The 27,941-nt window shown below is 45.5% G+C and overlaps 1 protein-coding gene across 1 annotated transcript; it reads left to right on the top strand.

Annotated features, from left to right (window-relative positions):
- Positions 1 to 536: 536 nt before the first annotated feature.
- LOC147884377 (cytochrome c oxidase subunit 5b-1, mitochondrial-like) lies at positions 537 to 26,443 on the top strand. The gene is made up of 6 exons (XM_087399172.1): positions 537 to 891; positions 4,635 to 4,717; positions 4,809 to 4,859; positions 14,164 to 14,230; positions 14,340 to 14,419; positions 25,867 to 26,443. Exons 1-6 carry the CDS (start codon positions 720 to 722, stop codon positions 25,915 to 25,917), a joined length of 504 nt encoding a protein of 167 aa, XP_087255298.1. The 5' UTR covers positions 537 to 719; the 3' UTR covers positions 25,918 to 26,443.
- Positions 26,444 to 27,941: the final 1,498 nt, after the last annotated feature.

The raw sequence follows: 27,941 nt of genomic DNA, 5'->3' as shown, positions 1-27,941 counted from the left end.
TCTTGCCATGGGGGCGTCGTTCTCTTCCCTCTCACCATGGTTTGTTTGCTTTGTTGTGACCCCCTACAGCTAGTCGACATGGTTCTTGAGCAGAGCTGATGAGCAAAACCTAGCGGTGCATGGGGCCTTAATTGCACGAATGCCAACCCGCACCTCCATTTTTGGCCCCTGGTAATGTGGAGCTTGGGGACTCTATGCTCTTCCGGTGCATGTAGAGGGGTTAAAGAAGAGTCCAAGTGCCATAGGTTGGATTCATACCATCTGTTGGCAATCCTCCAAAAGGTGGTGTGAAGGTGGCCCAATGGGAGGGATGGGCTTGGACACGGACACAAAAGATCTGTGTTTGGCCCATGGTGACTGTGCAGTCCCAACTCCTCCAATAGCGACACGATTGGTCCATTCCATCTCCTGCAATGCTACACCGATCACATGTTGGTGACATAAATTAGCAGTCTGATGATGGTATCCTCCAATCAGTATGGGCGAGCGGGTGGTGTGAACGGAGCTGTAGCCGGGTACAAGAAGGGTTAAGGAAGAGACCAAGTTGGGGGGGTTAAGAAAACAAGCCAAACCGGTTCCAAACTGCGTTGCAATCAGGAAAGGAGCTCCTTCTTCTTCCTCTTCTTTTTCCAATTCATTTATGTGTGGACAAAATTAGGGTTTGAGCAGCAGCAGAAATCGGGCAGCATCGGAAGATCACCACGGCGATTCAATCGAAGATGTGGAGGTGCGTCGCCAGAAAAATTGTGCCCCTCCTCTCCTCACGCGCATTGCCCTCCCTCGCTGGATCTTTTCGACCCTCGGAATGCCTCCAGCCCGTTGCCATCTCCGCTGCTGCTCCTTGGCGTGTTACTAGATGCTTTTCCTCACAACCCCCCAAGCCCAGGGAAGGTACGACGTCGCTATGCTCCTGCATTTGCGTTCGGAGACACTTTTTTGGCACGCCTCAGCGGAAATGAATGAAATGGTAACCGGACACCAGTGTGCATTCAGCATCGCTATGCTGACAGCACCGATGATCTAGTAGTCTTTCAATTATGAAGATCTGTTGCAATGCTCACCTAAACAAATCTTCTCTGGCGCAGAGCTCCAATCTTCGGCTCCTTTTTGCACCTTTTATTTGTTTTTTGGGGGAAGGGAGGTTTCTAAACGCGTACCTTTATACAGATGATAAAATAACGAGGCACTCCTTAGCAACGCTTTGCGCTTTTCTTCTTTTAGCTACTATTGAGAAGGTTTTTTGTACGTTTGCTTTTCCCCGGAGTGTTTTTTCCATGAATTATGTTCACTCGAGGTTCAAAACGTTGATTATTGTAAAACGGACGTTTGTTTAACGATCAATTGAACTATTCCATGTTTTTGGAACGTAGATAACCCAAAGGGTAGTATCGTACACAATGTGCTGGGTTAAATGAATGGGTTGTTGCGCTACTGCAATTTTATGTGTCTTTTCACACAAAGCTTAAGCGAAGAGAATTTTGAAGGCGATCGTAAAAGATTGCAAAAACACCTTGGATCACTTTGATTGTAGATCCATCTACATTTTCATTTGAATAGTTCCTCATATCTCATTTCCTCTCACCTTGGCAACTGTCATTTGTTACATCAAGGTAAGCTGCTGTTTGCATGGGAACGATACATTGCAACTGGCGGCTATCTATGTTCGACTCTGAAGCATATATGAGGTCATCCTCTAGAGATTACGCTATCAATGTGGCTGTTGAAACAGTTGTTCTTTTGAACTTTTTTTTGCCAATTGTAGAGTAGGTTGTAGTTGTGGGTGCTTTTGCTAGTTACGTGGGCATAAGGTTGGGCATTGCATCTTTTAACATACAGTTTCTACTTCTTGAATTGTGCTGCTTCATCCTTGGACTCTACATCTGCAAGTAAGAACTCTGCCCCATCAGTATGTCATTCCTATTGGTTGTCTCTTCATGCGTTGTTGGCATGGCATTCCATCTCATATGGGCATTTTCTCTTTGTTTTCTTTGTGGTGGCTTTCCCCGAATGCTTTCCTTTGTTGTAAGAGATGCCTTAAAAATTCTCTCTCTCTCTCTCTGCTGCTGCTGCTGTGCCATTGAGCCCCCCTCCCGTGAGCTTGCCACAGCCTGCTGCTGCGCCATCGAGCCCCCCTCTTGTGAGCTCGCCACAGCCCCCGTGGCTTGCTGCCTTGTCGCGTGGCCAATCGGTATCCCTCTAGGACACGCGCCCCTCTTGTACACACCGCAGGGGCTTCGCGCTCCCGCCAACCTCACCACGGGTCTGTGCCACCCTCAAAACCCAGACGGGGAGCTCTAATAGCTCCTGCCTACCTCAAAGTAGGCCAAGGGCCTACCCCCCCTAGCCACCATCTCCCCCACGACCCCTCAGCTAACTCCAAGCCCTTCCTGCCCCTGCACAACAAACAAGAAAGGCTCAGATCAAAGCAAGAAATTCAAGAAAATCAAGATTGCAAGAAAGAGGCACTCACAGGGAATTCTACCTCTCTTTGAAAACCCCTTGATATCCAGGACCTGATTGCAAACAAGCATACAACAATGTGAAGGGAAAACAACATGGAAAACTTTGACAACAGATACAACAACATGCCAGGCACGCAAGAGGGAAGGGGGGAGTATTTCTCTACATTCAAAAGCAACAGAGAATTACAGAATTATATGCTAAAATGCCTACACGAGGTTGTGCGGAAAATACATGGGGAAAGCAAGCTTTGGAAGCTGCCATAAATGCCTGCACATCAGGAGGAGTGCCAAGAGTGGGATCTTGGAGGTGATCTCTCACTTTCACAAGGTTTGCCTTGTACTGGTTGAGAAGGTGGAAGGTTTGGAAGCCATCAATGTAGAGCGTTGTTGACAGAAAAAGCACATGTAGACAAGGCATTGGCTGAACTCAAGAAACAAAGCGGACGCCTGCAAGATGAATGACGGAAGGAGAAGAGCAAGAAAGAGGAGTGGGAGAAGGAAAGAGCAACATGGGAATCAGGAAAAAACAGCCTCAAAGACAAAATGCAAGCCATGGGAACCAAGCTACCAAGAGATGCACAAGGAGTTCAGGAAGGAGCAGCAAAGTAATGGAAGAGCTGAAATTTGAGAACGAAAAACTTGGAAGTTCGGGGAAAGTTTGTCTAGCAATGGATGTTTGGAGGTGTATCTTTTGCTACTGCCATTTATGCATAAATTCGTGTGGATTGTGAAGCGTAAAATGGCCTTGGACAAGCGATGGTGACCTGTGAGAGACAATTGAAACTAGGTAAGACCCGCGTACGTAAGGATGTCCGTAGGTGGATGATATATAAGCACAATTGGTCCTCTCTCTCATATCCCCGTGGGATCTTTTGAGGGTGTGGCCTAAGGTGGCCAATAGGCATGCGGCTCAGACTTTCGGTAATAAGGTGGTCACTCTCTTTTGATTTGAAAAAGCCTCATGGGAGTGTCCCATCGAAAGGATATACACTTTCACTAACGTCTATCCATCAATCTCTCCATAAATCCAAGGTTGGGAAAGTTTAAAGTGACAGATCCTGGCAGGATGGATGTAGGACACCAAGCGTCGGCTTTTGAGATGAGGCAATTTGAGTCTTACATCTTAGTAAGCACTAGGCCCAGCCACGGATTCTGGAATTTTGTGTAACCTTGACTACAGCCTATGTGTGGGTAATGGTGAGAACATACGTGTAGTTTCGGCTTTAAAAATAGCTCTCTCCTCCCTCCTTATTGTTGGAAATGGAAGAAAGAATCACTCAATCCTCACACACGCAGCAGCTCTGCTCAACACACAATGATCTCATTGAAACAACTCACTCAGAACAGCAAAGAATAAAGAGGAAATTCAGACTTTATTCTTTCACAAACTGTTGGCAAAACACAGAGATGAGCACAAACATCCAGCAAAGGGGCCTGGGATAAAACTGCTGAGATCTCCTCACTCTAGAGTGCACTGCCTGTAGAAGAGGCTTCAGTACTTGATGAGTGACGTGAGGGGGGAAGGGGGGTGTATTTAGGGGGCTGACAGCCCCTTGAACTGGCTGACCCCCTGGTCGGTTCTATAGGGCTGGGCCGACGAGGCAACGGTTGGCTGGCCGACCAGCCAGGTTGGATCTGGCCGACCCCCTTGGGCAGCCTATAAATAGGGGCTGCCAAGGAGTTCTGCCCCTTACTGCTGTTGCACCTACAGCCGGCCCAGGAGGCCCTGGAATGCAGCCCATACTGCCCTGCTGCAGCCCAAATTGCCCCCTCCAAGATCCCTCCCCCACAGTCAGATGCCCCCATGTTCTCATATGGGGGCTCACAGGTGGGGAACATTGACTTCTAACAATTATGTTTCTCTCTTTGTTCTTTTCTTTCGAATCAACATTCCTCAATTGCTGAGTCTTGATTTGTAAATCTTATGAAGTATTTAGTGGCGCATCTGTTTAAGGCAGCCTACTTTAATATCCAGTCAATCTATGTTTAGCATTGTGAACTCTGTTCCAAGTTGCAATTTGGAATCTGTAAGGTCGGACATATCATAGTCTAAGGCAAAGCTTTGCACCTCTGTTCAAGGCTGGTAACTGTTTCTCGAATTTTCTGTAAAGTGAAGTGGGGAACATCCAATATGTATTACTGAAGCGTCATGGTAATTTTGTAAATTGTCAGAGGCAGAATTGCTCGACAATGATGCTGAGGATCTAGGTATAGCAACAGGTCTGGAACTTGAGGAACTGTTGGCAGAACGTGAGGTAGGCTTCTTTCTTATTTTCAACACTTGTATGTCCTTTTGGGTTTGCTTTTCCTGCTCTGTACTAATTGAGATATCAACTATTTTCCCAGGGCAAAAAACGTTTCGATCTTGATCCTCCCAGTGGGCCTTTTGGAACAAAGGTACCGTTTACTTTACTTTGCTCTCTTATATAGTGTATGGTGGTATCCTTACCTTCTGAGAGTGCTGATCAACCTCAGTCTAATTGTGTTTTGGGTGCAGGTCTAGGAGTCAGGCTGTATCTTCTGTAATATGTTTGGAAAAGTATTCAGATTACAGATATTTCTTTGTCATTATGGATTGAGCTAACATGTGACCCAGGAAAAGCAAGTGGACTATTCTTTCAACTTCTCTCAAGCTCCTTAGACAGGGCATTCTCTATTTCCTGTCTAGTTCAACAAGGTTGCTTGCTAGCACCCTTCCCTTTGCTCTACCTACTAGAGGCCCCAAGGTACTTCTTCGGTCCCGCTTGGTCAAGATGTGATTACCAATCATGAAGAGTAAGACCTACTAGTTAAACCCTATTGCTTGGCCTTAGGGGCTCAATACAATAGGTAAAGGTGGGTTTGCTTCTTCATAGAGGAGGATAACTCTCTCACATAGGGGGAGCCCCTTTGTTTCAAGTAGATTCCTAGAGGGCAGCTGGTGAGATTATCTACGATATAGGTGGGGATGGACATTTGTTGAGCCGAGTGGCAATATGGAGAGTATTAGCCACAAGCCTTTGTATTAGAGCTCCGCCAAACTCTCACTTGCTAGTAGAACTTGGTTTTGCTGGCATTTGTGGTACATTGCACCTTGCTAGTGCTTTTCATAAAGGATTCATGGGTAAGCTTCGATGAATGGTTTGCAGCTTTGTGTGAATGGCACATGTAACACCAAGACTCGAGTAGCCCCATAAAACACTGATCCCTAGCCACAGAGGAGGTTGGGCCTCATTGTACTAGAGATGTAGAGCAGAGCTGTGTTAGACACGTTTATTATCTGCTACCTTATCCTAGGGGCTGCACCTTGGAATGTACTTAGATAGACACTAATTTGACAAACTATCTCATTTCTACTGGTACTAACTAGGGCTTAACCATGATTGGAGATCCAAGATTAAGGCAAGATAAATCTAAGATTCGGATAGATCACTGCTTAGGAATAGTCTAACTCAGTGTTGGCTATGGCCAAGGTTGAACCCAGTTGATAAGGTCACTTTGCTGTTCTCTCTTTTCCGTCGATTCACGGGCTAATTCACAGGCGCTGGCATCCGTATTTCCTCCCAGCCTCTCTCATGGATTGCATGCACATCAAAGATACGTAATTACATTCCTTCATGCCTATCCACAAGCCACCAATTCCCTAGATGGTTCCCTCTTGCCACATGTCATCATTTTAGACCTTTAGCTTGGTACACCATTTACCCCTCTCTTGGGGCACAATTAAAACATTTGCCCCTTGGCATTCTTACACATTTCTCAGAACCACCTAGTCGATGCCAATACACCCTGACCTAGGACCTTGGCAGTTACTTCCCTTGATCATTTTATTTACGCACATAAAATATTACAAAAGTCGGTCATCTAAGGGAAAATGCCCACCGATCTTTCCGAGGTCATGCTATCTCGGCTAGAGCATAACATTCCTTCCCTCTTCAAGCATCAGCGTCCTCGATGATGAAATCTGGGAATACTTTCTGTAACTGGTATACGGATTCCTAGGTAGCTTCTGATAGAGGTAGACCATGCCATGCAACCAACACCGTGGGTATCTTCCGATTTCGCACTTGCATTGTTCCTCGGTCCAGGATTCTTGTTGGTTTGCGTCTTGCATTATCCTCTATCTCCTAAAACAAAACAACACCTTCGATTAGTGAGTCACGTGTATGCAAAAATTTCTTCAAACGAGAAACCTGAAAATGACTCTGCCCAGCTAGCTCGGCGGCCTCTCAAGTCAGGTTGTTTACAAAAATGTTTCAGAGTATCATGATCAACATCCACATAAAACTCTGATCCATACAAATAATGTCTCCATGTTTGTATGGATGTGCATGTAATCCATGAGAGAGGTTGGGAGGAAATACGGATGCCAGCGCCTGTGAATTAACCCGTGAATCGACGGAAAAGAGAGAACAATAAAGTGACCTTATCATTTTGGTATCAGAGCATCAGGCTGGACGAGGGGATTGTGTATGAAGGGAGCGCAGGCGCGGGATATGTGACGACGGAAATCAGCGTGGCTGATTGGCTCGACGAGGTACGGCGAGGAGCGCAGGGCGTGTATCAACCTACTGTAGCTGCACAGCCACAGGCTTGTAGTGGTATTACGCAAAGGAATTCGAGACTTCCGCGCAGGATCATGATGCAAAAGCTGTTGTGACGATTTGGGCAAACGTAGCAAGCGGTGCACCGTGGGCAGATCATGGCATAGCTCAGTTTTGGACTGTCGTTGGGAATACGTAAGACGGTTGGCTACGTGGTGGTTGGACGGCGATACGTGGCTGATTACCTTAACGAAGGGGTCGGGTACCGGTTCGGTTGACGGGACTAGAAGCAAGGCTTCAGCGTAGGATTACGTTGCGGAAGCGTATCATTTTGGTATCTTACGCAGGGTGTGTGACGACGTGTGCTATTTGTGGTCACGTAGATAGCCCGTGGGCTGAGGCGGATTCCGAAACAGAGAGCAGGATGGAGAAGACCAGGATGATTCCGAAAGAGTGGGACTACGTCTGAGAGAGAAGCGAATAGTTTGGATTTTCGAGACTTGCAAGGCTTTGGCAGAAGAAGGAATTCGGGACTCCGGGATATTCTAGGGAGCATCTTTTTTTTCCCTTCTATACAACTTTTCAGTTGCAGTCTATTATTCCTGTACCAAAAAAAAAAAAAGGGAAATTCGAAGTGTGATATCTTTTTGGGGTTTTTGATGTACGGAAAGAAGTTAAAAAAAAATAAAAAATATTCTATTGTTCCTTTTGAAAGAATGGAGGCAGAGAGACAAGATTCCAGGGTAAATCTTGGTGAATCTAGAGTGTGGTCTACACAACAAATGTCCCATCACACAACACCTACTCTGGTGGGTAGGATTTCTGTATTAGAAGGTGCCTTACAACAGATCATGAACCAACAGCTTCAAGTGAACGTTGGTCAAAATGAAATTAGAGAGATGGTGCAAGCCTTGTCGGCTAGACCATCTAGAAATGAAAAGGGCAAAGCTCTAGCAGAGCGAGAGCCCAGTATACACTCGTCGGAACGTGCGAAGGTCAAGGTACCTAATATTGCGAATTATAGACCGGAAAAGTACGCTGGTCGGATGACCGAGCGCAATTCTGATGTGATCGAGGTTTGGTTACACAAGTGGGAAGAAGCCTTTGCCATTTGTGAAATTAGATCTGATCTAAAGAAAATCCGCGAGACCACGCACTTGTTTATTGAGACAGCGGATAGATGGTGGATAAAGCAATAGAAAGATCAAGTTGCCCCTACCACCTGGGAAGGGTTTAAGGCCGAATTTTAGAAACACTTTCTTCCACTTGACGAAGAGTCCCGAGCTTGGGATGCTTACAGAAACCTTCGCCAGAGGAATTTGTCGGTGGCAGAGTACACCGACAAGTTCAGGGAATGTGTTATGAAAATAACAGACCCCCTCTTCCTATGTCGGTTCAGTTGAAAGACTATATCTATGGACTGAATGACAAGATTAAAATGGAAGTTCGAGCTAAATATGTGATTACATTAGATGAATCTATTGTAGTAGCCCTGAACTATGAGGATGCCAGAGGCAGAGACCTAGTGGGTTTGTGCAGGCAGGGACTTAGCACGAGTACCTGAGAAAAGGGGGATTTCAGAGGAAATGGACTTCAAAGGCAAGTGTCTCGCAGCCAAGTGGCTAAACCAAGTAGGTGAAGCCGGTTGAGGGACAAGCAAAGACAAGTACCACCGTTGGGGTGAAAAGAAAAGTAACTCCAATGGCAGCCCGGGCTTGGTTAAAGTCCTCATTGACCCCTGAGCAAAAAGAAAAAGCTAGAAAAGAAGGATTGTGCTTCAGCTGCCTTCAGCGACATCAGTGGAAAGATTGTCCACTAAACAAAGACCGTTGCACGGCTAATACGATAATATTTGAATGCAACGCGGAAATGCAGGAGAGTCCCAATGCGGAACATATGCAGATGCAATTGGCGGGACCTTCTCAAAGGTTAGTACTTGTGTTATTAAGTGTGTTTGTTACTAAGTTAGTAAGCGGTGCACCCGATAACATTCTTTCAAAGCCTGCAGCAACGGGGTATACGGTTTTCAATGAGCCCGAGTTGATTAAAATGAAAGGGCAAGTAGCCAATCATGATGTGATTGTGTTGTTTGACTCAGCGTCAACGCACAATGTAATTAACTCGAAGCTTATTAAAAGGCTCAAGTTGAAAACTAGTCCGTCTGACTATGCTTATACGGTCAGGATGGCGGATGGGAGTTCAACTGAAGTATGGGACCAGAGGGTTACCCAGTTGGAACTTTGAATACAGGACTATGTTGAGAAGTTGGACTTTGAGTTAACCAGGCTTGCTCACTAGACTTTTAGAGTATCATGATCAACATTCACATAAAACATCCACAATTCCCTAGATGGTTCCCTCCTGCCACATGTCATCATTTTAGACCTTTAGCTTGGTACACCATTTACCATTCTCTTGGGGCACAATTAAAACATTTGCCCCTTGGCATTCTTACACATTTAGGTGCACCTAGGCCTGAGCACTCAGAACCACCTAGTTGATGCCAATACATCCTCACCTTGGACCTTGGCAGTTACTTCCCTTGACCATTTTATTTACGCACATAAAATATTAGGGAAAATGCCCACCGATCTTTCCGAGGTCATGCTATCTCGGCTACAGCATAACACCAGTATTGGCTGAGACTTAGGATGCAGTCAAACCAGGGGTGTGAATTGACTTGAAGTTGAGAATAGAGCTAAGCGTGGAGCGTTGGCCATGGCCAAGGTTGAGCCCAATATTGGCTGAGACTTAGGATGCAGTCAAACTAGGGGTGTGAATTGACTTGAAGTTGAGAATAGAGCTAAGCGTGGATGAGGTATAGATCCCTGGATAGATTTGATCTAGAAAAGGCAACACTATTTTGGGCACTGATGACGTCAGTGGGGATGTCATAGTAGCTAGTCCCTGCTATGCGTGATGGAGTTTACGGTTTTCAATCTTATGAGTGACTATTTGGGAATGTTCCTGGATTCATCTAGGTATATAACACTATTTTGACAAAAGCAGGCTATTTGGGGCATGGATTCTTAAAAGTCACTAGAGCTAGACCTATAAAGACAAGCCAGGGGCTTGCCAAGGTGTTCCAGAACTAGTGAAGAACTAGTGACTCCCAAGGATGTTAGACATGTTGGTCAAGGAGTAGTAATTTGGTGGTCTTAATGCTCTCAGTTGAGAGCAGAATTGCTTGAGCAGGAAGGATCTGAAGGCAGTCAATGATGTAGAGCTATTACTGCACATATGATTCTTGTGCCCGTATGTATTGCAAAAAAGGTTAGCTAATGGTACTGACCTTGAAGCTTGTTTCTTCTTGTTATAGCCGTAGTACGTACGTTTCTCGTGCTTGCCCTTATCTTTACCTTTTATCATGGGTGGTAGCATCAAATGCCTTCTCATCACCAGCATTCTCATGCAATCTTTGTCTTGCTTCCTCTTGGCTCAAGCTCCTCAAAGTTCAATGGCTTCCAACTTCTCTCCAATTGTCAAAGTTGTCACAGTGACCAGAAGTCACCTTACTGGATGGCTTGCTTGATCACCAAGGCATACGCTTCCTCGCTTCAGATCTCAGCTCCCTCTAGGTCCTTGGCTCTTAGTCTCACTTCCTTGTCTCATTTCCATCGTTTCTAACACCATGTTGGGGTACCTAGGCATGTACCCTAATGAGCTTGATGCCTTCCTGGACCTCCCATGCAGCAGCAGAACTTAATTACCAAAGGAAGAACCTTGAACCAAAGGGAAACATTCTATGCACAAGAATCACTCACAAAGGACCTAATGAGCTTGATATATTTGCTAGACCTTCCTCCACTTAATTACCAAAGGAATAATCTAGAACCCAATGGCAACACTGTGTGTGCAAGGTTTACTCAACAAAGGACACATAAATCTTAGTAGAACAGCCAAATTACCTCAAAGATTATTGCTCAAAATAGAGGCCAAATCTCTAATGAGTTACAACTCTTGCAGCAAGATGCTGCATTGGATGCGTAGTGAAGAGCTCCCTCCTAACTCTGCCTTACACGGCTCAGCTACATCCTCCTGTCGGCGGTACAGCCTTCAGGACCCACAGACTGGGTCAGCCCAGTCAGCAGCGGGTTGGCTGGCTGACAGACTGGTCAGCCAGTCTGTGAGGCCTCTAGAGTCTATGCCCTCTTTAAAGGGACCCTTTGTCGGCAGTCCAGGAGTACAGTCAGTGCCCTTTTGGCCCTTCTAGGCTTACACAGAGAGGGGCAGATCTACACCTATGTAGAAGAGTCTACTGTGGCTGGAGTGTGAGGACCTAGTAGGACAGCATAGGAGCTGGTTTGGCACCTTAGTGGGCACATGTTGTACTCTATTTTTCATCTCTCTACATATTCTCTTGGCTGTTTATCTGAGTATCCTCTCTAGTTCTGAAGTGTCTTTCCATACATGCATGCACTTGGAGTGAGCTGTTTCCTGGAGTGCTGTTGTGTGATCTCAATCCACCTCTTTCTGCTGCGTGGGAGTTTGTTAGAGCAAGCTACTCTCTTCTCTGACACACAGTGGCTGTATGATTAAGTGAGCCACATATGGAGGATGTTGACATTAAGTACTCTCAGGTATTGTCGCTGATATGCCCCATTAGCTACCTTGTGAGAGAAAGAAAGAAAGTTTAGTAATGTCTTCGAAAGACCGAAGGGTCCATGAGACTGAAGGAAAACCAGATGGTGTCCACACCCAAGGCTGATGTCTGAGAGGAGAATATCAGTAGAGAGATACACTGCGCTGTCTCTATGGGAGGGTACACGAGTGCCTGTCTGTATGAGAACCCAAAGCACCAAAAGGAAGGAAGGGGAGGGAAACCCCCCCAGTTAATGGGCCAGCTGGTCTGCTGACCAACTGAGTATGGAACCTATGTATGCTAGCTGGGGACCAACTCCGTCGGTCGGCTGAGGATAGAAGAGATGATCTAGATCGGTACTGGCTTTGGCTTTGGTGAGGACTGGCGGCCGCACCTTTGAGGAAGGAAAGAATAGAGCATTGCTGGTGCTCCGTCTGATTAGTCTGTCTGGGCCCTTCTCTCCTTCTCTATGGTGTCCAGGAGGTAGCTCGTTGGCTGATGAGCACTACCATCACTCCAGTGGGTTGTCTCCCTAATTGAATAGTATAGAGGAGATATATGCGGTCCTCGTGTGGGTCAACTTGAGGGCCAGTCTGTCATGTTGTGCTCTCTGGGTCCCAATTGCGGCGTGTCCTCTGCTGCCTTTGGCTCGAGTCACTGGGATGATTGTCCTCTGGTTGGGACTCCGATGGGTCCCCTTGATCTCGCCTTTGCACTCGAAGGAGTCACTGGGTCTCGAGTAGGAAAGCCATCATACGTAAGAATGTGGGCAGATGGACCAGTATGGGAATGGGATGAGGCTCCAATATGGGCAGCAACATGGCTGCAATATGGGCAGAAGGTCAGAATCCTTCTTTGTGTTATTTTGGGGCAGCCCACGGGGCCATCCAGGTCAGCATGGAGGGGGGGCTGACTGACCACAATTAGGGCAGACTGGGAGACTGGAACAGTCACAGTCATATGGGCATCCATGTGGCCTTGGGGTTGGTACAGGACCTGCAGAACAGGTTCATCTAAAGGGCAGGTTGGGCCCTGGTCCCGGGTCAGCAGAAGAACGACCAGGTTGGGGCAGCAGAGGCTGCACAGAGCCTCCTCAGAACTGGCAGCAGGGCAGACTGAGTCGGTGGAGATTGGAGCAGGTCGGTCTGCTCTAGATTGGCCGGTCTGGGTCAGCTTGCAGACTGGAGGTCAGCCAGATCTGGCCCTATATAACGGCCTCCCTTGGAGGCATTTGGATCATTCAAAGGTGGAAGAGCTCAGCATTCTCTGGACACTCCAACCTGCAGACCAGAATCTTGGACAGCATTGTCGAGGGCAGGATTGCAGCAATGAAGCTAGGGATCTATATCGTCAGGACCACGTACACAGAGTGTCCTTGCAGGAGCAGAAGTCCAGATATCTCCAATACATCTAGGCCCAGACCTACTTACAGTAGGAGAGCATAAGGGGTGCAGCAAAGTCTGCAGTACACCATTGGAGTGTATCTTTGCAGGAGTGCTCAGCCTTGAGCTGCTACTGAAGCCCATCACACAGGCACGTGGTAGAAGAGGAGTTTCCTCCAGAGGGTGCAGCAAAACAGAGACTTGTTTGTTACCTTACCTTAGGGATTGTTCTAGAGGTGTTCGTACATACATTGGCAAGTTTTTGTACTTGAGATCTACCTATATATCTATTCTGTTTTGGCTGTACATCTGAGTTCTCTTTCGATCTGAGTTGCCCTCCTTACATCAACCTTTAGTATCTTGTGACCTTGGGGTGAATCTTCTGCTGCGTTGGAGTGTTGGCCTCAAGAAAGCAACCTCCCTCTATTTTTCTGTCAGGGTGAACGTAAGAAGAATTTGTTTTTACTGCTATGTACGCCAAATCTCAGGCAAAACTATGTAGAACTTGCACTCTCCTGTTTGATCCAACAAAAAGATCGGGCACCCTACAGGCCTTATTCGTTGGCCAAGTCAATCAAGTTTGAGATAAGAAGCGCCCTACAGGCCATCTTCTCTGGCTGAGGGTGCTTTCTGGGGGGCCAGACCCTCCTGTTATGGGAAGAAAATGGAGGGGAGAAGGAAAGGCATTTCCTTTCTATCCAGTAGAATGTCGAAACTGTCAAGTTACGGCGAAAGCTAATTAGTGAGGCGGCCGGAAGGAGGCCTCGGAATGCTTTTCATTGGTGGTTGCCAGGACGTTACCTTCAGCCCCTTTTTCCTATCGGAACGAGTTGATTTTCTCTCCATAAAGCAAAGTGCTCATCAAAAAACACTTGGATACCATCAAAATGAGAGGCCTATTTGAGTATTACAAGAGAGACATTGGCACTTCATTGGAAGTGAATTGGAAAAAGTGAGACTTGGTGCTGGTTTAAGAGGAGGATTTCGTGGGCTTTGATTGTCTCTCATTCCCAGGTTTCTTGCCAGATTATATCCCCAAATGTTAAGAGAATTTTCTATTGTTTCCAAAATGTTTATGTGACTGAGCATGGGTGGCTGTTTGCCACCTGAGATTGTACAAGTAGCCCTTGAGTTCTTAGGTGATGCTGTGGTTCTCCAATTTAATTTGTTACTTTTGGTTTCTGGTGAAAGCTAATTAGCTTCTTTTACTTCAGGAAAGCCCGGCGATCATCCCTTCAAAATTCGATGAGCGTATTGTAGGTTGCTCTGGAGGAGTAGGCGGTACGTATTTTCAAATGGATGGTTTTCTGTGTGAGGTTGGGCCTCTTGAAAGTGCACACAAAATGAAAAGGTTGGGCGTCTGACAAGGATTTTCCTTCATCTCCTGTAGAGGATGAGCACGATGTTGTCTGGTTCAAGCTGAAGAAAGGGGAATTGTATGAATGCACGGTTTGCACACAAGTTTTTAAGGTATTTGCTCAGATAACCTGCCTGTCTCCCATATTTCATTCTCTGTCATGTTTTTTATGTCTGCATCCCAAGAGTAACAAGCGATTATGTTGATTTTAAATTTTATCATTTGCATTTTGTGGCTTTCTGTTTTAGCTCATTACTTCAGGCCCTCAATTAGTTTAAAGAGCTGTATTTTTCGTCTGTCAAATGGGTTAGCATGCATTGACTGTTGACTGATGGAATTATGACTGCTACCTTTGGTAGAATGGGTTCATCTCAAGTGCACATAAAAATAAACCAAGATCATGGCTGACATAAAGCAAATAGATCCTCCCGTTTGATGACATGGTTTTCCGAATATGAGGATGTAGAAGATTAGTAGGCTAACTTGATGCGGGAACATTGCCAGCTTGATGGGAAACATGGCTATATATTGCTAACTTCAATCCCAACACTATTCTTCTATTATTTCTCTGCCAACGCCTCTACCCCAAATTAGTATTATCAGAGTTAAAGAGAGGTTAGAGTTGGATTGAGGAATTACCATGCTAAGCCTTCTTGCTAGATGTTAGGAACTTGGAAGTACTCGTATTTTGTAGGATGTTTTGAAAAGTATCGTAGGGCTATAGCTACATCACTGAATAGAGTGTTCATTAGATAGAACTGTTACTCTTGTGCTATAATGGCCGTGTAAACACATTCATCTTGACCTTGGTTTGATTATGGCAATGTCAAGTAATCCATCACTTCAAAATAAATCCATCTTGATCTTAGGGTTACCTATGGCCCATCTTGGTTTTCCTTTTTGATCAATCAGTGTGGTATGTAAACATCCAAATTGATGGGATGCAAGAGGGTACTAACGAATCTTTAGAGAATTTATCAACTCTTTCGTTTTCTATTTTATTATCTTTGTAGAATTTTAGACTTTAGAACAATAAAAACTCTAAATTTGTACGATTGGATATATTCTAGTCTTACAAAGGTATATTAACCAATCTTTAGAGACTTTTGATGCCTCTATCACTAGAAATGGTGGTAAAAGGTAGTCATTTGGTTGATTGAGATTCAAAGTTCATGTAGAGGTGTTACAAACTACTACAACAAGTCTTTCTTACTGTTGAGCAATATTAAGCAATGGGTCTTCGTAATAGTAAATGTGTGTATTGCATTTAAGTGTTATGGACAAGCACTTTAACCTTAAAGATAAAAAATATTTCCATCTTAAGTGGCGCGTCACCCTATCAAAGGTATATTAACCAATCTTTAGAGACTTTTGATGCCTCTATCACTGGAAATGGTGGCAAAAAGTAGTCATTTGGTTGATTAAGACTCAAGAGTCAAAGTTCATGTAGATTTGTTACAAACTACTACAACAAGTCTTTCTTACGGCTGGGCAATATTAAGCAATGGGTCGTCATAATAGTAAATTGTGTGTAAAGGCTGCAATTTATTTAGTGGATGGCCTAGTGATAAGCATATCATCCACATAAAGCATAAGAATGAGCAAATTAGCTCTAGTCTTTCGTACATGAAGTGTTGTTTTAGTAGGGCTGTTGTGAAAACTAAAGCGTATCAAATGTGCATGAATGTTGGCACACCATGCCTGGGGTGCCTGCTTCAATCCATATAAGGCCTTACGCAGATGGAATACCTTATGTTCGGATCCCTCAACTGCAAAACTAGGAGGTTGGCAGACATAGAATTCCTTAGCAAGTCACCATGAAGAAAGGCAACTTGATGTCTTCCCAATGCTTTGACTTGCAATAGCAATGACACAACGGATGGTAGTGATGCGTGAAGTTGGGGGCAACAAAGGTTTATGCAAAGTCAATGCCCTGCTGCTGAGCATGCCCTTGGCAACAAGACGGCTTTGTAACGGTCTCTATGCAGCCATCAGCTTTCTACTTCAATTTGTATACCCACTTTGTGCTAATGGCACGCTTGCCGGGAGGCAAGTCATACAACTCCCATGTGCCCTTTTGGTGAATGAAATCCAACTCTGCCTTCATAGCATCCCTCTGCTCTTTGCTGTGAAAAGCATCCTTGTGCCTACCACGACATACACTTTGATCACAGCCTCTCACCGGCCTACTCTGGACACCGAAACAAACTCCTAACCTACATCGATCACATAGGCTCCTCATTACAAGCCGTGGCGATCAAAGCATGCGATCTTGTGCTCTAGAGTTGCAATAGGCAGCACTTGTTGGTCGTGAGACTGGTGAAAGTTTGCACAAATAGGCAGCGACTTGTTTCAGTGAAGTGATGAACTGACAAATGGTTCAATAATCTTGTTAGAAAGTGGCAAGTGGCTGTTGGTGATTGCCGGGCTGCAAATGTGCATGTAAGGGGGCAGGCAAAATTGAACATACACTGGTTTGATACCACTGTTTAGTGGAAGCATGGAAGAACAATGTACTTGCACGAATGAGAATGGATAAAAGTACAATGGACAACCATATACTATATGTACTAACTAGACCTACATGTCCTAAGTGTGTAAATCCTAGATAGGCCTAGTACTAAATGTACTTACCTGTCCTAAAGGAGCGAAATCTAGCCTACAAGGCTCATACTAGGAAAAATGTGGCAACAAGTAGATGCTCAAGTGTGCATGGGTGTGTGGATATCTATTGTGAGAGAATTTGTTAGTACTAATAGTCTACACCCAATGTTGGGCGTTGATGTTGTCATTGGGGATCTCATAGTAGCTTTTCCCTACTATATGTGATAGAGTTTAAGGTTTTCAACCTTGGATAGCGCATTGATGACACAGGTGCTTTGTTCGTGATTCGCTAGCCACTTTGGTTCGTTCATGATTCGCTAGCCCCTTTTGTTGATTAGCGGTGGTGCTACTGCTACTACAGCCACTTGTGGCTCTACTACTGTTGCTGCACCAGATCCTCCTACATCGGAACAGGCCCGTTAGGATCAAAGGGATGCCCAGGCACATACCATGATTGCATTTGCATGCAACCCTCACATCAGATCATGCAAACAGCCAAGAATGCATAGGGATACTTATGTCCCATTTGTATGAGGTTCGTAATGAGGCCAGCGTTACCTTTTTGAGGACACAGCTGATGGTGTACACATGCAGGAAGGGGACAACATAGATGGCTATCTCACCAGAGTCAAGGACTTTGGTGAGCAGCTTATCAATGTGGGTGTGAATGTATCAGATGCACATGTAGTTTCCATGATACTCGATGGGTTTCTTGAGTCTTGACTCATACAAGGGATTTGCCTCGACATTGAGGTTAGTAGCCATGGGTAACCGCAGCCACTATACCTTTGAATAACTTGGTTCCCTACTCTTGTATGAGCAGAGCCGTTAAAACCAGGCTGCTTCTATTAATGCAGATCAGGCCTTTGCCACAGATTGCAAGGGCAAAGGAAAAGGGGGGGGGGGGGGTTACAGTAACTCCAAACCTTCATCTCAGTCACTCCATCCTCGTCTTCCCCTTCTGATGGGAAGAAGAAGAAGCGCTGCAGGAAACCATGTCATGACATGTCTGAGTGCCGGAAGCATATTTCTTTCGCAAAGAAGCAATAGCAGGGACTTGTAGTCACAAATGTACCAGCCGGCCATGTGCATAGCAATGAGAAAGTCATGATGAGTGGGCATTTGTTGTGACATGCCATTATAATCCATCATGACATGCCATTATAATCCGTCATTGGATGCTTCAGCCTTATCACTTTCAGATTTTGACTCTGACTAGTGTTTTGATAGTGGTGCTTCAAAGCACATTACATCCTGCAGAAATATATTTCAGACGTTTAGTGCTGTTCCCACGGGGGGCATTGTCACTTGTGCAAACATTGCCTCTTTTCCTGTCAAAGGAATTGGTTATGTTGAGGTTACTTATGTGTCAGGGGATACAATTACTCTTCTAAAAGGTCGTTTGTTCTTGGAATCAGATTTCCATTTCAGCCATTTCTACCAATGGATTCAGGGCTGTCTTTGATGGTTATTGTTGTGCCATTTATGATGATTGGCATGATAAATGCATTATACTAAATGGGACACGTTTTAGAGGGCTGTTTCATCTAGATGCATATGAGAGACAGCCAGCTGTTAAAGCTAATGCACTCGCCTATGCTGTTAAATCTGTAATTTCAGACACACACTTATGCTATGAGAGGATGAGGCACCTCAATTATAATAGTCTGGTCAAAATGCAGCTACAAAGGGTTTGGGATCTTCCAAAGATGCATGCACTTAAACATCGCACTTGTGAGGGCTGCATTGTTGGGTAAAATGCATTGGTTCTCATTCCCAAAAGATGGGACCGTTGGTGCATCCAGGAAGTTGCAGTTAGTGCATAGTGATGTCTGTTGTCCAATGCAGACGACTTCTCTTAGTGGTTTCTATTATTTTGACTACACCAAACACACATGGGTCTATCCTCTCAAAGCCAAGTTCAATGTCTTTGCTTGCTGCAAGAATTCTTTAGCCATGGCTAAAAATGAGACTCTTGATCTTCCATACGAATGGGGGGGCGAGGATGTGTCTCGAGACTTTGCTGATTTTTTGGCAGCCCGGGGCATCTTCGTCAATGTACTCCTTACACCCTGCAGCAGAATGGTGTTGTAGAGTGGAAGAACCGGTCCTTAATGGAAATCGCTAGGTGGATTCTTAAGGGCAAGTCTATGTGTTGGGTAGAGGCTCTCATGTGTGCAGACTATGTGCTGAATCAGGCACCTACTTAGGCGTTGAAGGCAGTTACACCTTATGAGGCATGGACAGTTGCAGGGTAAGGCTTTCAAATGGGTCTTAATAGGCTACAACTCACAAAGCAAAGGTTACAAGTTTCAGTGCGCTACATGGAAGGTTATTGTCAGTAGGGATGTTATTTTTGCTGACAGAAACTCAGTACGAAGACTTTGTATAAATGGATGCTCAAGTATGTGTGGGTGTGCGGATTTGTATGTGTGAGAGCATATTTTTTATACTATGGTCTACACCCACTGTTGGGCGCTGATGACGTCAGTGGGGATGTCATAGTAGCTAGTCCCTGCTATGCATGGTGGAGTTTATGGTTTTCAACCTTGTGAGTGACTATCATGAGATTGAAACTGCACTATGTTGTGTTTTTAGAGGATGAGTTTGGGAATGTTCCTGGATTCATCTAGGTATATGTTATTTTTGCTGAATATGCAGCCTTACCTTGGATGGACTGCAAAAGACAGCCTAATGTGGGATATAGTACCAACAAGAGATATTTCTGTCCTCAAATGGACACACTACAAAAGAGAGGCTCAGAGTCCCACTAAACCGTGGTCCTCTGACGTTACCAAAAATTTTACTACTATCCTCTAGATCCCTGAGCCCGCGTGGTCCTCTCTGACCTTCTGTAGACTCTGCGTCCGTGATCCCTGTACCTTACTGCCCTGGAAGACAGCCTAGGTGTGCAGCCCCCCTCAGTTTTGTCTGCAGCTTCTTAGTCACTCCTTCACCTCTTGGATATAGGCCCAAGCAAGGCTCTTCTGCTGCTCTAATCTGCCTGCAAATGCTGCTCTTGTGGATGAAGTATGAGGCTTCAAATGCCTCCTTTTGTAGGGGCTGGATGCCTTTAAAATGGGTCCATCCCTAGTGGGCCGACCTGCTGCTGGTCTGTGAGCTGACCCACAGCCCTATATTTGAGACTGTGGGAACCCTCCATGGGTTTGTGTGCTGGCCAGCCAACCAGCCAACCCAGGCCCTTTATAAGGGCAAGGAACCTGCCCCTTCCAGCGTTTTTTCCTGCCTTTCCTGGCCTCATGCTGGTGCGCCTGTTGTACCTCCTGCCAGTCCTTTTCCAGCCTCCGGATCTGCTCCAAACCTTCCATACAGTCTGCTGCAGGGATCCGAACTGCTGATGTGGACACCTGGACAATTGTTGCTGACATCATCGCTGATGTAATTGCCCCCTTCCTGCTTGAAATCCCTCCGCAGTTCTGCCCTCTCCATCTGCAGACAGCCACGTGGCAGTGCCAGCTCCTTTGTGCTGCCCACATGACAGCCTGTTTGCTGCCCATGTGGCAGCCCCATCCGTAACACGTTTTCCTTTATGGTTCACCCCCCAATGGACTCCTTATTTGGGGGCTCACAGATGGGGAGGTGACCAACACTATGCGGACAGTATGGCCTTGTAGTCCTAGGACACCTAGTTCATTTAGGACGTCCCAGTCCTTAGTCAACTAGTTGACTTTGGGACCATATATTGGCCGCTCTTGTACTTTCTTCATTATCAGTTCCTTCAGCTTGTCGTTTTGCTCCCTTGCATTCCAACTTGGTTCCATTGCTTCCTGCACCGAACAGTGTTTTCATTGGTACTTCCTGTTATACATTTTTCTTAGTTTCCTTTTCTTGCTGGAGGAATGACACCTTTTCCTGTTGATGGAGGTCAAATTCGAGAAACGAGAGAGTAGAGTTGTCACTTGAGTGGAGTTTACATATTTATTATGCTCTCTAATCTATAGTTACTAGCATGATGTATCATCGATGATTTCATTCTCAGACCTTGGCATAATGCACATTATAAACATCTATCATCAATGTACATTCCAATTTTCTATTGATTTGTGTGTTTTAAAAAGTTATAATGCTGAAATGGGAAGTTTAGAGCTGTAAAAGTGATTATTTTTCCATGTTCTGGTATATTTGCATGTGATGTGTCATAAGACGTGGCATCCCCGTTCTCCCAACCTGAAACATCCCCACTTCCTGGGTAACTATGATATGGGTCCTATAGCAACTACCTTACATGGATGACAAAAGAACCTGACTTACATTTCTTGGATGCTGAATTTGTGGGTGGCACCCTCCTCTGCTTTTCTGCAGAACAGATGACAGTAGGCTCCACGGCCTTCATGAGTGAAACTAAGGCCTTCCTGATGATGTGTTAACCAATAGCCAAAACCACGGACAGCTTGGACTGCGCAGTATGTTGATTTAAATATACAAAATATGAAAAAAGCCATGCAGATGGGCTTTATCTTAGGGCTTAATAGAAAGGTATTTGTAAAGTACAACTGCATGTTAATCATTACTGGTGCTTGCATCTTTTTTGCTAACATGTATAGCCAGTTATGATCATCTGTAAAAAAAAACAAATGAAGTACGATGTTTCAGATATGCATGAGGTTAAGAAATAGTAGTGGTGGCATGTTAGAAATGACCCAACAGAGCGGAAGACTGATTGAATAGCCCAGGAGCTCACACAGTGTGGTGTGGGCTGTGGAATCACAAACTTCTTAACTGACGTGCATAAAATAGATGTGCAGACTCATCAATAGACAATGAACCAGCCAGATAGAGAAACCACCAAAATAATATATTTCTGTCCAAAGCTATGGACACAATACAAAAGAGATAGATCCAGAGTCCCACCAATGGTGTGGTCCCCTGATCTTACCACAAGGTACTTCTCCTATCTGCTGGCTATCTCTAGACTCGAGCCCGTGTGCTCCACCTTGAGCGTAAGTAGACTTTCCGTCCAAAGATCTTCTCCACCTTGCTGTCTGGAAACCAGCCTAGGTGGGCTGCCACTCAAGCTCAGTCTGCAGCTCCTTCAGGGTCACCTTCACCTCCTATGGATAGGCCCAAGGCTAGTCTGCTTGCTGCTCCTGTCTGCTGTCAGAGGGCTGCTCCAGATGATGAGTTATGAGGGCATAAAAGCCCTCCTTATAGAGGGCACAAGGCCCTTCAGAACCAACCGACCAGCCAGCCCTAATTGGGCCGACTGGCTGGTCTGTAGCAGCCCTAACCAACTGACCAGATGGTTGGCTGCCTATCCAGCCCTATTTAGGGCCCTTTGTTCCATGCAGGGCCCAGCCCCTTAGGACTGCTTATCCTGCCACCCTCCAGCCCTGTTTGCAGGCTATAGACCTGCCCAATACCTGCTGGAACAGTCCGACTCCATGCTGCTACTGATCCGCCTCTGCTCAGCCCTTGTACGGACCTTGGTGCACCCTGCACACCCTCCGTACACTGCCCTGCAGCAGCCCGTACTGATCCATACAGCGGCTGTCCCCTTTCTCTGGGCATACCTTGGCCTAGGTCTCCCTCCCCCATGCTCTCCTCATTTGGGGGCTTACAGATGGGGAGGGGACCTTTCCAACACCCCCTCTCACCAACACATCTCGGCCCAATGCCAACTCGTTGATGACGATGCTCCAGTAACTCCCCGGTCATAGTCCTCTGGAACATTTCGGTGTCAAAATCTTTTCCTAGCTTTTCATCTAGTGGCTCTTGTTCCACCAGGTCTGGTTCTGCTTTCGCACACCATCCTGGTACACAGATCCATCTTTGGTAGCACCTTTTGGCACCACCTTCTTCAGTTACATTCCCGCTTTTGAACTCGAGCAATCCAGGCATCACGATCTTCAGTTGTCCCCCTCATAATGAGTGAACAACCTGGAGTCTTCCAGGCACCATGCTTTGAGGGTCTGTTTCAACCCGTCCTTCCTTTGGCAAGGTCTGCAACTAATGAATATTTCCAGATAACCTAGACCATGAACTCTTGCTGAGTGTTCTATTCTTCTGGCTTCAGTACTCTTTGTCCATCACCTTCTAGCAATCTGTGTCCGAGATTTGAAGAAGCTCCAATACTTTCCCTTCTGCCTTCGAAGAAGGCCAATTCCTTCCAATCTCGTATCTCCTGAGAAAAATGAAGAGCAGAGTCTCTTCGCAGCATGCTATAAAGGCTTAAAAAGTACATACCAGATTGTTGTACCTCTTGTGTGTTTGCTCTGAAAGCAAACCTTGTACCTCGTTGAGGCACCCACCAAGAGCCTGTGTAATCCTGTACTGTCCCCTTCTGAAGTACATCATCCATCTGACCATGAGACCCCAGGGCCCTCCATGGAATCCACCCTTATGTTAGTGTCAACAGCCACGCGCCTGGAAGGTACCAAGCGCTCCATGCTGTTCGTCACCTTCACAAAGGCATCTGACTCCTTGTCGGCCCACATCTCTATGTTGGACATCCTCACTGTGATTTCTTGGTCAACATATCTAACCTTGGTAACACTCGGTGATGTCACCAGGAACAACTCTTTGATTACCACATTTGCTTTGGCCTCTCCCTTTGAATTTGAGTCGGACTCCTTTTTGTTTTTTCGATCCGCCTTTTTCTTTCTGCAGTCCTTTGCAAATTGTCCTGGCGTATTGAAGTAGAAGCACTTCTTCTGCTTTCTCTTCGAAGTCTCCTCGTTGTCAGAGTCGTCTTTCTTGGACTTACCACCCACTGTTAGGCTTTTTGCCAGTGTAATCCTTCGCCAACATCGCCTTGTTGTCTTTGTCGTCGTTGTAGAGTTTCTCCCGAGCTTCCTCCTGTAACAGTAATGGACCCAACTCCTCAAACGTCAGAGGTTTGGTCCTCTGTTCTGCTGTCACAGTTGTAACAAAGCTCTTGAAACTCCGAGGTAGTCTCCTTAGTACCATCAAGGCCAAATGGCATGAGTTTGTCTTTTGACCAACTGTTGCCAGCTGATCCCTCACCACCTTGACCCTCATTAGTGGCTATGTACCGTATCTCCTTCCATATCAAGATTGTACAGTTGATGCTGAAGAAGCGAAAATCGGGAGGTGTTGTCTGTCTCGTATAGATCCTTCAGAGTGACCCACGTCTCTGTTGAAGTCTCGGCCATCTGGATATGTGGAAGAACGGAGTTTTCCGTAGTTCCTATGATTAATGCCAGGGCATGGGCATCTCTGTCTTCCCAAGCTTCGAGCTCCTCTCTGTCTACTGCCATGAATATCTTCCCTTGCCTATCCACTACGCCCTTCGGCTTCGCCTCCACTCCCGTTGTTAGCTTCCACAGCTTCCGAGCCACTAAATGACTCCGGATCTTCACTTTCTAGATCGGGTAGTTGGTCCCGTCCAGTTTCCCAGACTCTCCAAAGTTAGGGATAGTGAATGAGAGAAAACTGGGGGAGGAGAAAGGGAGAGCAGGGGCTGAAGAGGCTGTAGAGGTCGACATCTCTGCTATTTATACCACACAGCAAAGTCAACCAAACTCAAATTTTAGTAGACCATAACTCTAAACGCACCTGATTGAACCTGAGTCACCCTCCTTCTCACAAGGGCACACCAGAACTCTGAATGCACTTGACTGAACCTGAGTCACCCTCCTTCTCGCAAGGGCACAATCCTCTAGTCGTGGAAGTCGATTCCTAGAGTGTCTGAATCAGGGTCGTCCTTCAGCAAGGTCCCTGCCTTCAAGCTCCCACACCTGTGAGCCTCCTACTTGGGCTCTGATACCATGTTATAAATGACCCAACAGAGGGTACGCACAGTGGAAGACTGATAGAATAGCCCAGGAGCTCACACAGTGTGGTGTGGGGTGTGGAATCACAAACTTCTTAACTTATGTGCATAAAATAGATGTGCAGACTCATCAATTGACAATGAACCAGCCAGATAGAGAAACCACCAAAATAATATATTTCCATCCAAAGCTATGGACACAATACAAAAGAGATAGATCCGAAGTCCCACCAATGGTGTGGTCCTCTGATCTTACCACAAGGTACTTCTCCTATCTGCTGGCTATCTCTAGACTCGAGCCCGTGTGCTCCACCTTGAGCATAAGTAGACTTTCCGTCCAAATATCTTCTCCACCTTGCTGTCTGGAAACCAGCCTAGGTGGGCTGCCACTCAAGCTCAGTCTGCAGCTCCTTCAGGGTCACCTTCACCTCCTATGGATAGGCCCAAGGCTAGCCTGCTTGCTGCTCCTGTCTGCTGTCAGAGGGCTGCTCCAGACGATGAGTTATGAGGGCACAAAGGCCCTCCTTATATAGGGCACAAGGCCCTCCAGAACCAACCGACCAGCCAGCCCTAATTGGGCCGACTGGCTGGTCTGTAGCAGCCCTAACCAACCGACCAGGTGGTTGGCTGGTTGGCTGCCTATCCAGCCCTATTTAGGGCCAGCCCTTTGTTCCATGCAGGGCCCAGCCCCTTAGGACTGCTTATCCTGCCACCTGCCAGCCCTGTTTGCAGGCCATAGACCTGTCCAATACCTGCTGCAACAGTCCGACTCCATGCTGCTACTGATCTGCCTCTGCTCAGCCCTTGTCCGGACCCTGGCGCACCCTGCACACCTTCCGTACACTGCCCTGCAGCAGCCTGTACTGATCCGTACAGCGGCTGTCCCCTTTCTCTGGGCATACCTTGCCCTAGGTCTCCCTCCCCCATGCTCTCCTCATTTGGGGGCTTACAGATGGGGAGGTGACCTTTCCAACATGGCAAACTTATAGGAAGTCAATTGTTTCAAGAATTTGAAGCTGATATGGTCAAAGGACAGACATGTGACGTGATGTTGTTGGATTGAAGGTCTATACAGCGTATGTATGTGAAGGTTTTAAAATATGGGTATTGTACTGTGTGCATATTGCTATCTTCCCTGTTTTGTAAGCTGAACACATTGTTATGCTAATGATTGTTTTTGCCCTTTTTGTTGGATGAATGCAGTTGGAAGTTATTGGACCTGGCGGGCCTCCTGGAGGCCATCACCACCATTAGTGAGGGTAGTATGGCATGCATAAATTGCCTATGTCCAGGAAGCCCCAATTTGGTTCAAAACTGAATTCGGATCATATGGTTTTTACTTCTGGTACCGTACTTGGATGCCAAATAAGTTGTGCAACTATTTCACAGAAGAAATTGATTTTCCAGGATGAAGTGGGGCATAGGGGATCTTATATTGCTGGCATCTTTCCAATGGTCTGTATAGATTCACTGTAGTGCATACAGCCTCTGTCAGCATAGAAAGACTGCTCTTTCAACATCCCTTTTGATCATGCCCAGTAAGACCCTCCTTTTATGGTTCTTGAGTAGTGCCGGTGTGCTGTTAGGGAAACCGTAGTCTGGGCATTTTTCTGTTGAGGTTGTAGGAGTCGATAGCTTCCTGTCTGGAGGCTCAGAGTAAAAGTACAGTTCAGATGCTGACTAGAGAATAAGACTTTTTGAGGAGATACTTATTTTAAGATCAAGTTGCGATTTCTTGACTCACTACTGAAGTCTAAGATATTCTCCTTGAAGTTCTTAAGAGCTGGAAACCCCTTGAATTTTTTTGTAATGATGTGATCGTTAGACTCTAGAGTAGCAGTTATATGCTTTTTAAAGACTACAATTGTCCTGGTGTAGGGCCCCCTCCTCATAGGGGGATAGATGGAGAAATAATACAGAATAGCGCCCCTCTGCAATAATCAAAGAATAGGAAGGTCCAAAGAGGATTTTGTTCAACTTCTCTATGGTGGGAACAGATTTGTGTTCCTTGAAATGAAACACACTGCCTGGATGAGGATCTGGGGGTGGTGTGGGTATGTGATGTGAGGTAAAAAGAAGGCCTATTTCACAGTTGGGTGAGATCTGCTAAGAGCCAAGAACTTCGTGGCTAGTAAAAATCGAGTGTATGGACCTGACCACAATATATATAAGGAGTTCGTCTTTGTATAATTTATTTGCATATGAAGCTTCTTTTTATGATACATAACTTAAGAGCAATATCTCAACATATCTGCAGGTAGTCTATATCATACCGAAATACAATGGTTAAATGGGAAAGCATCACTATGAATAGACACCAACGCCATTGATGTTGGTCATGTGTTAATGCTGATAGGCTTATTGTTTACAACAATGCTAGAACAATGGCAATGAGGTATATGGGGCTCCATAAAATATAGAATGATCGAGGTGTAGCTAGGACAGCCTACTTTCTATGTGAAGATTCTCCATGTGTAGAAAGTCTATCATTATAATGTGGAAAATATTGTTCGTATCTATACTCCAGCTTGATCTATAAAAGGCTCTCCATTTTTTCCTGCATATTCTTGCTTTTTGATTCTGCTGGGAGATTCGTACGTTTGATTTTCCTTGGTCCCTTGGGTTGAATTACTTGGCTGGTCCACATGACGTCTCTTTTTATAAGTGCTCGACTTTCATGTAGATAGTTTTGTGTCCTATCCATAATCCAATTATTGAAGAGTTTAAGCTTCTACATTAAATTCTTGGTGGACCCGATGCCTCTCATATTTATGATGACTTATGACACATTGGAATAAATATGATAAGTTCCATGGTTAGCATGAAAAAGCGCAAAAAAAAAAAAAAGAGAAAAGAAAAGAGGACTTTTATTAGGTATGAAAAAAGTAGAAAGTCCAAAGTGTGCAAGGCACCATGCGCAGCATGAAAAAAACTTGAAAGGGTCAAGTTGACACAACAAATGATCCTAGTAAAAGGTCCAGGGTTGCGGTTGAAAGTGTCACCTTAAACCTATAGTGACCTTTGAGAAAAAGGGATAGCCTCTCTACACTTCGGAAGATAATCCTCTTGATAGAAGCAACTCTGGAAGATCCTTGCATACTTGATCAAATGACCATGAAAGTATGAAGAAATTTTGTCTAACTTTGCATTGTCGATCAAGCATAAAATACCGTTTTTACCTTAGTGTCATGCACATTCGTAAAAAAACACGCTGTTAGGTATGTTATTCGATCAAGTACTTATGGGATGGACGCTCCACTTTGCACGCAAGTCCATTT

The sequence above is a fragment of the Dipteris shenzhenensis genome, chromosome 27 (genome assembly GCF_047967505.1).
Source record: "Dipteris shenzhenensis isolate YYH24624 ecotype China chromosome 27, Dip_SZ_1.0, whole genome shotgun sequence".
Classification (NCBI taxonomy): domain Eukaryota; kingdom Viridiplantae; phylum Streptophyta; class Polypodiopsida; order Gleicheniales; family Dipteridaceae; genus Dipteris; species Dipteris shenzhenensis.
Note: the sequence above shows the minus strand (reverse complement) of the source record. Positions and strands in the feature narration are given on the sequence as shown.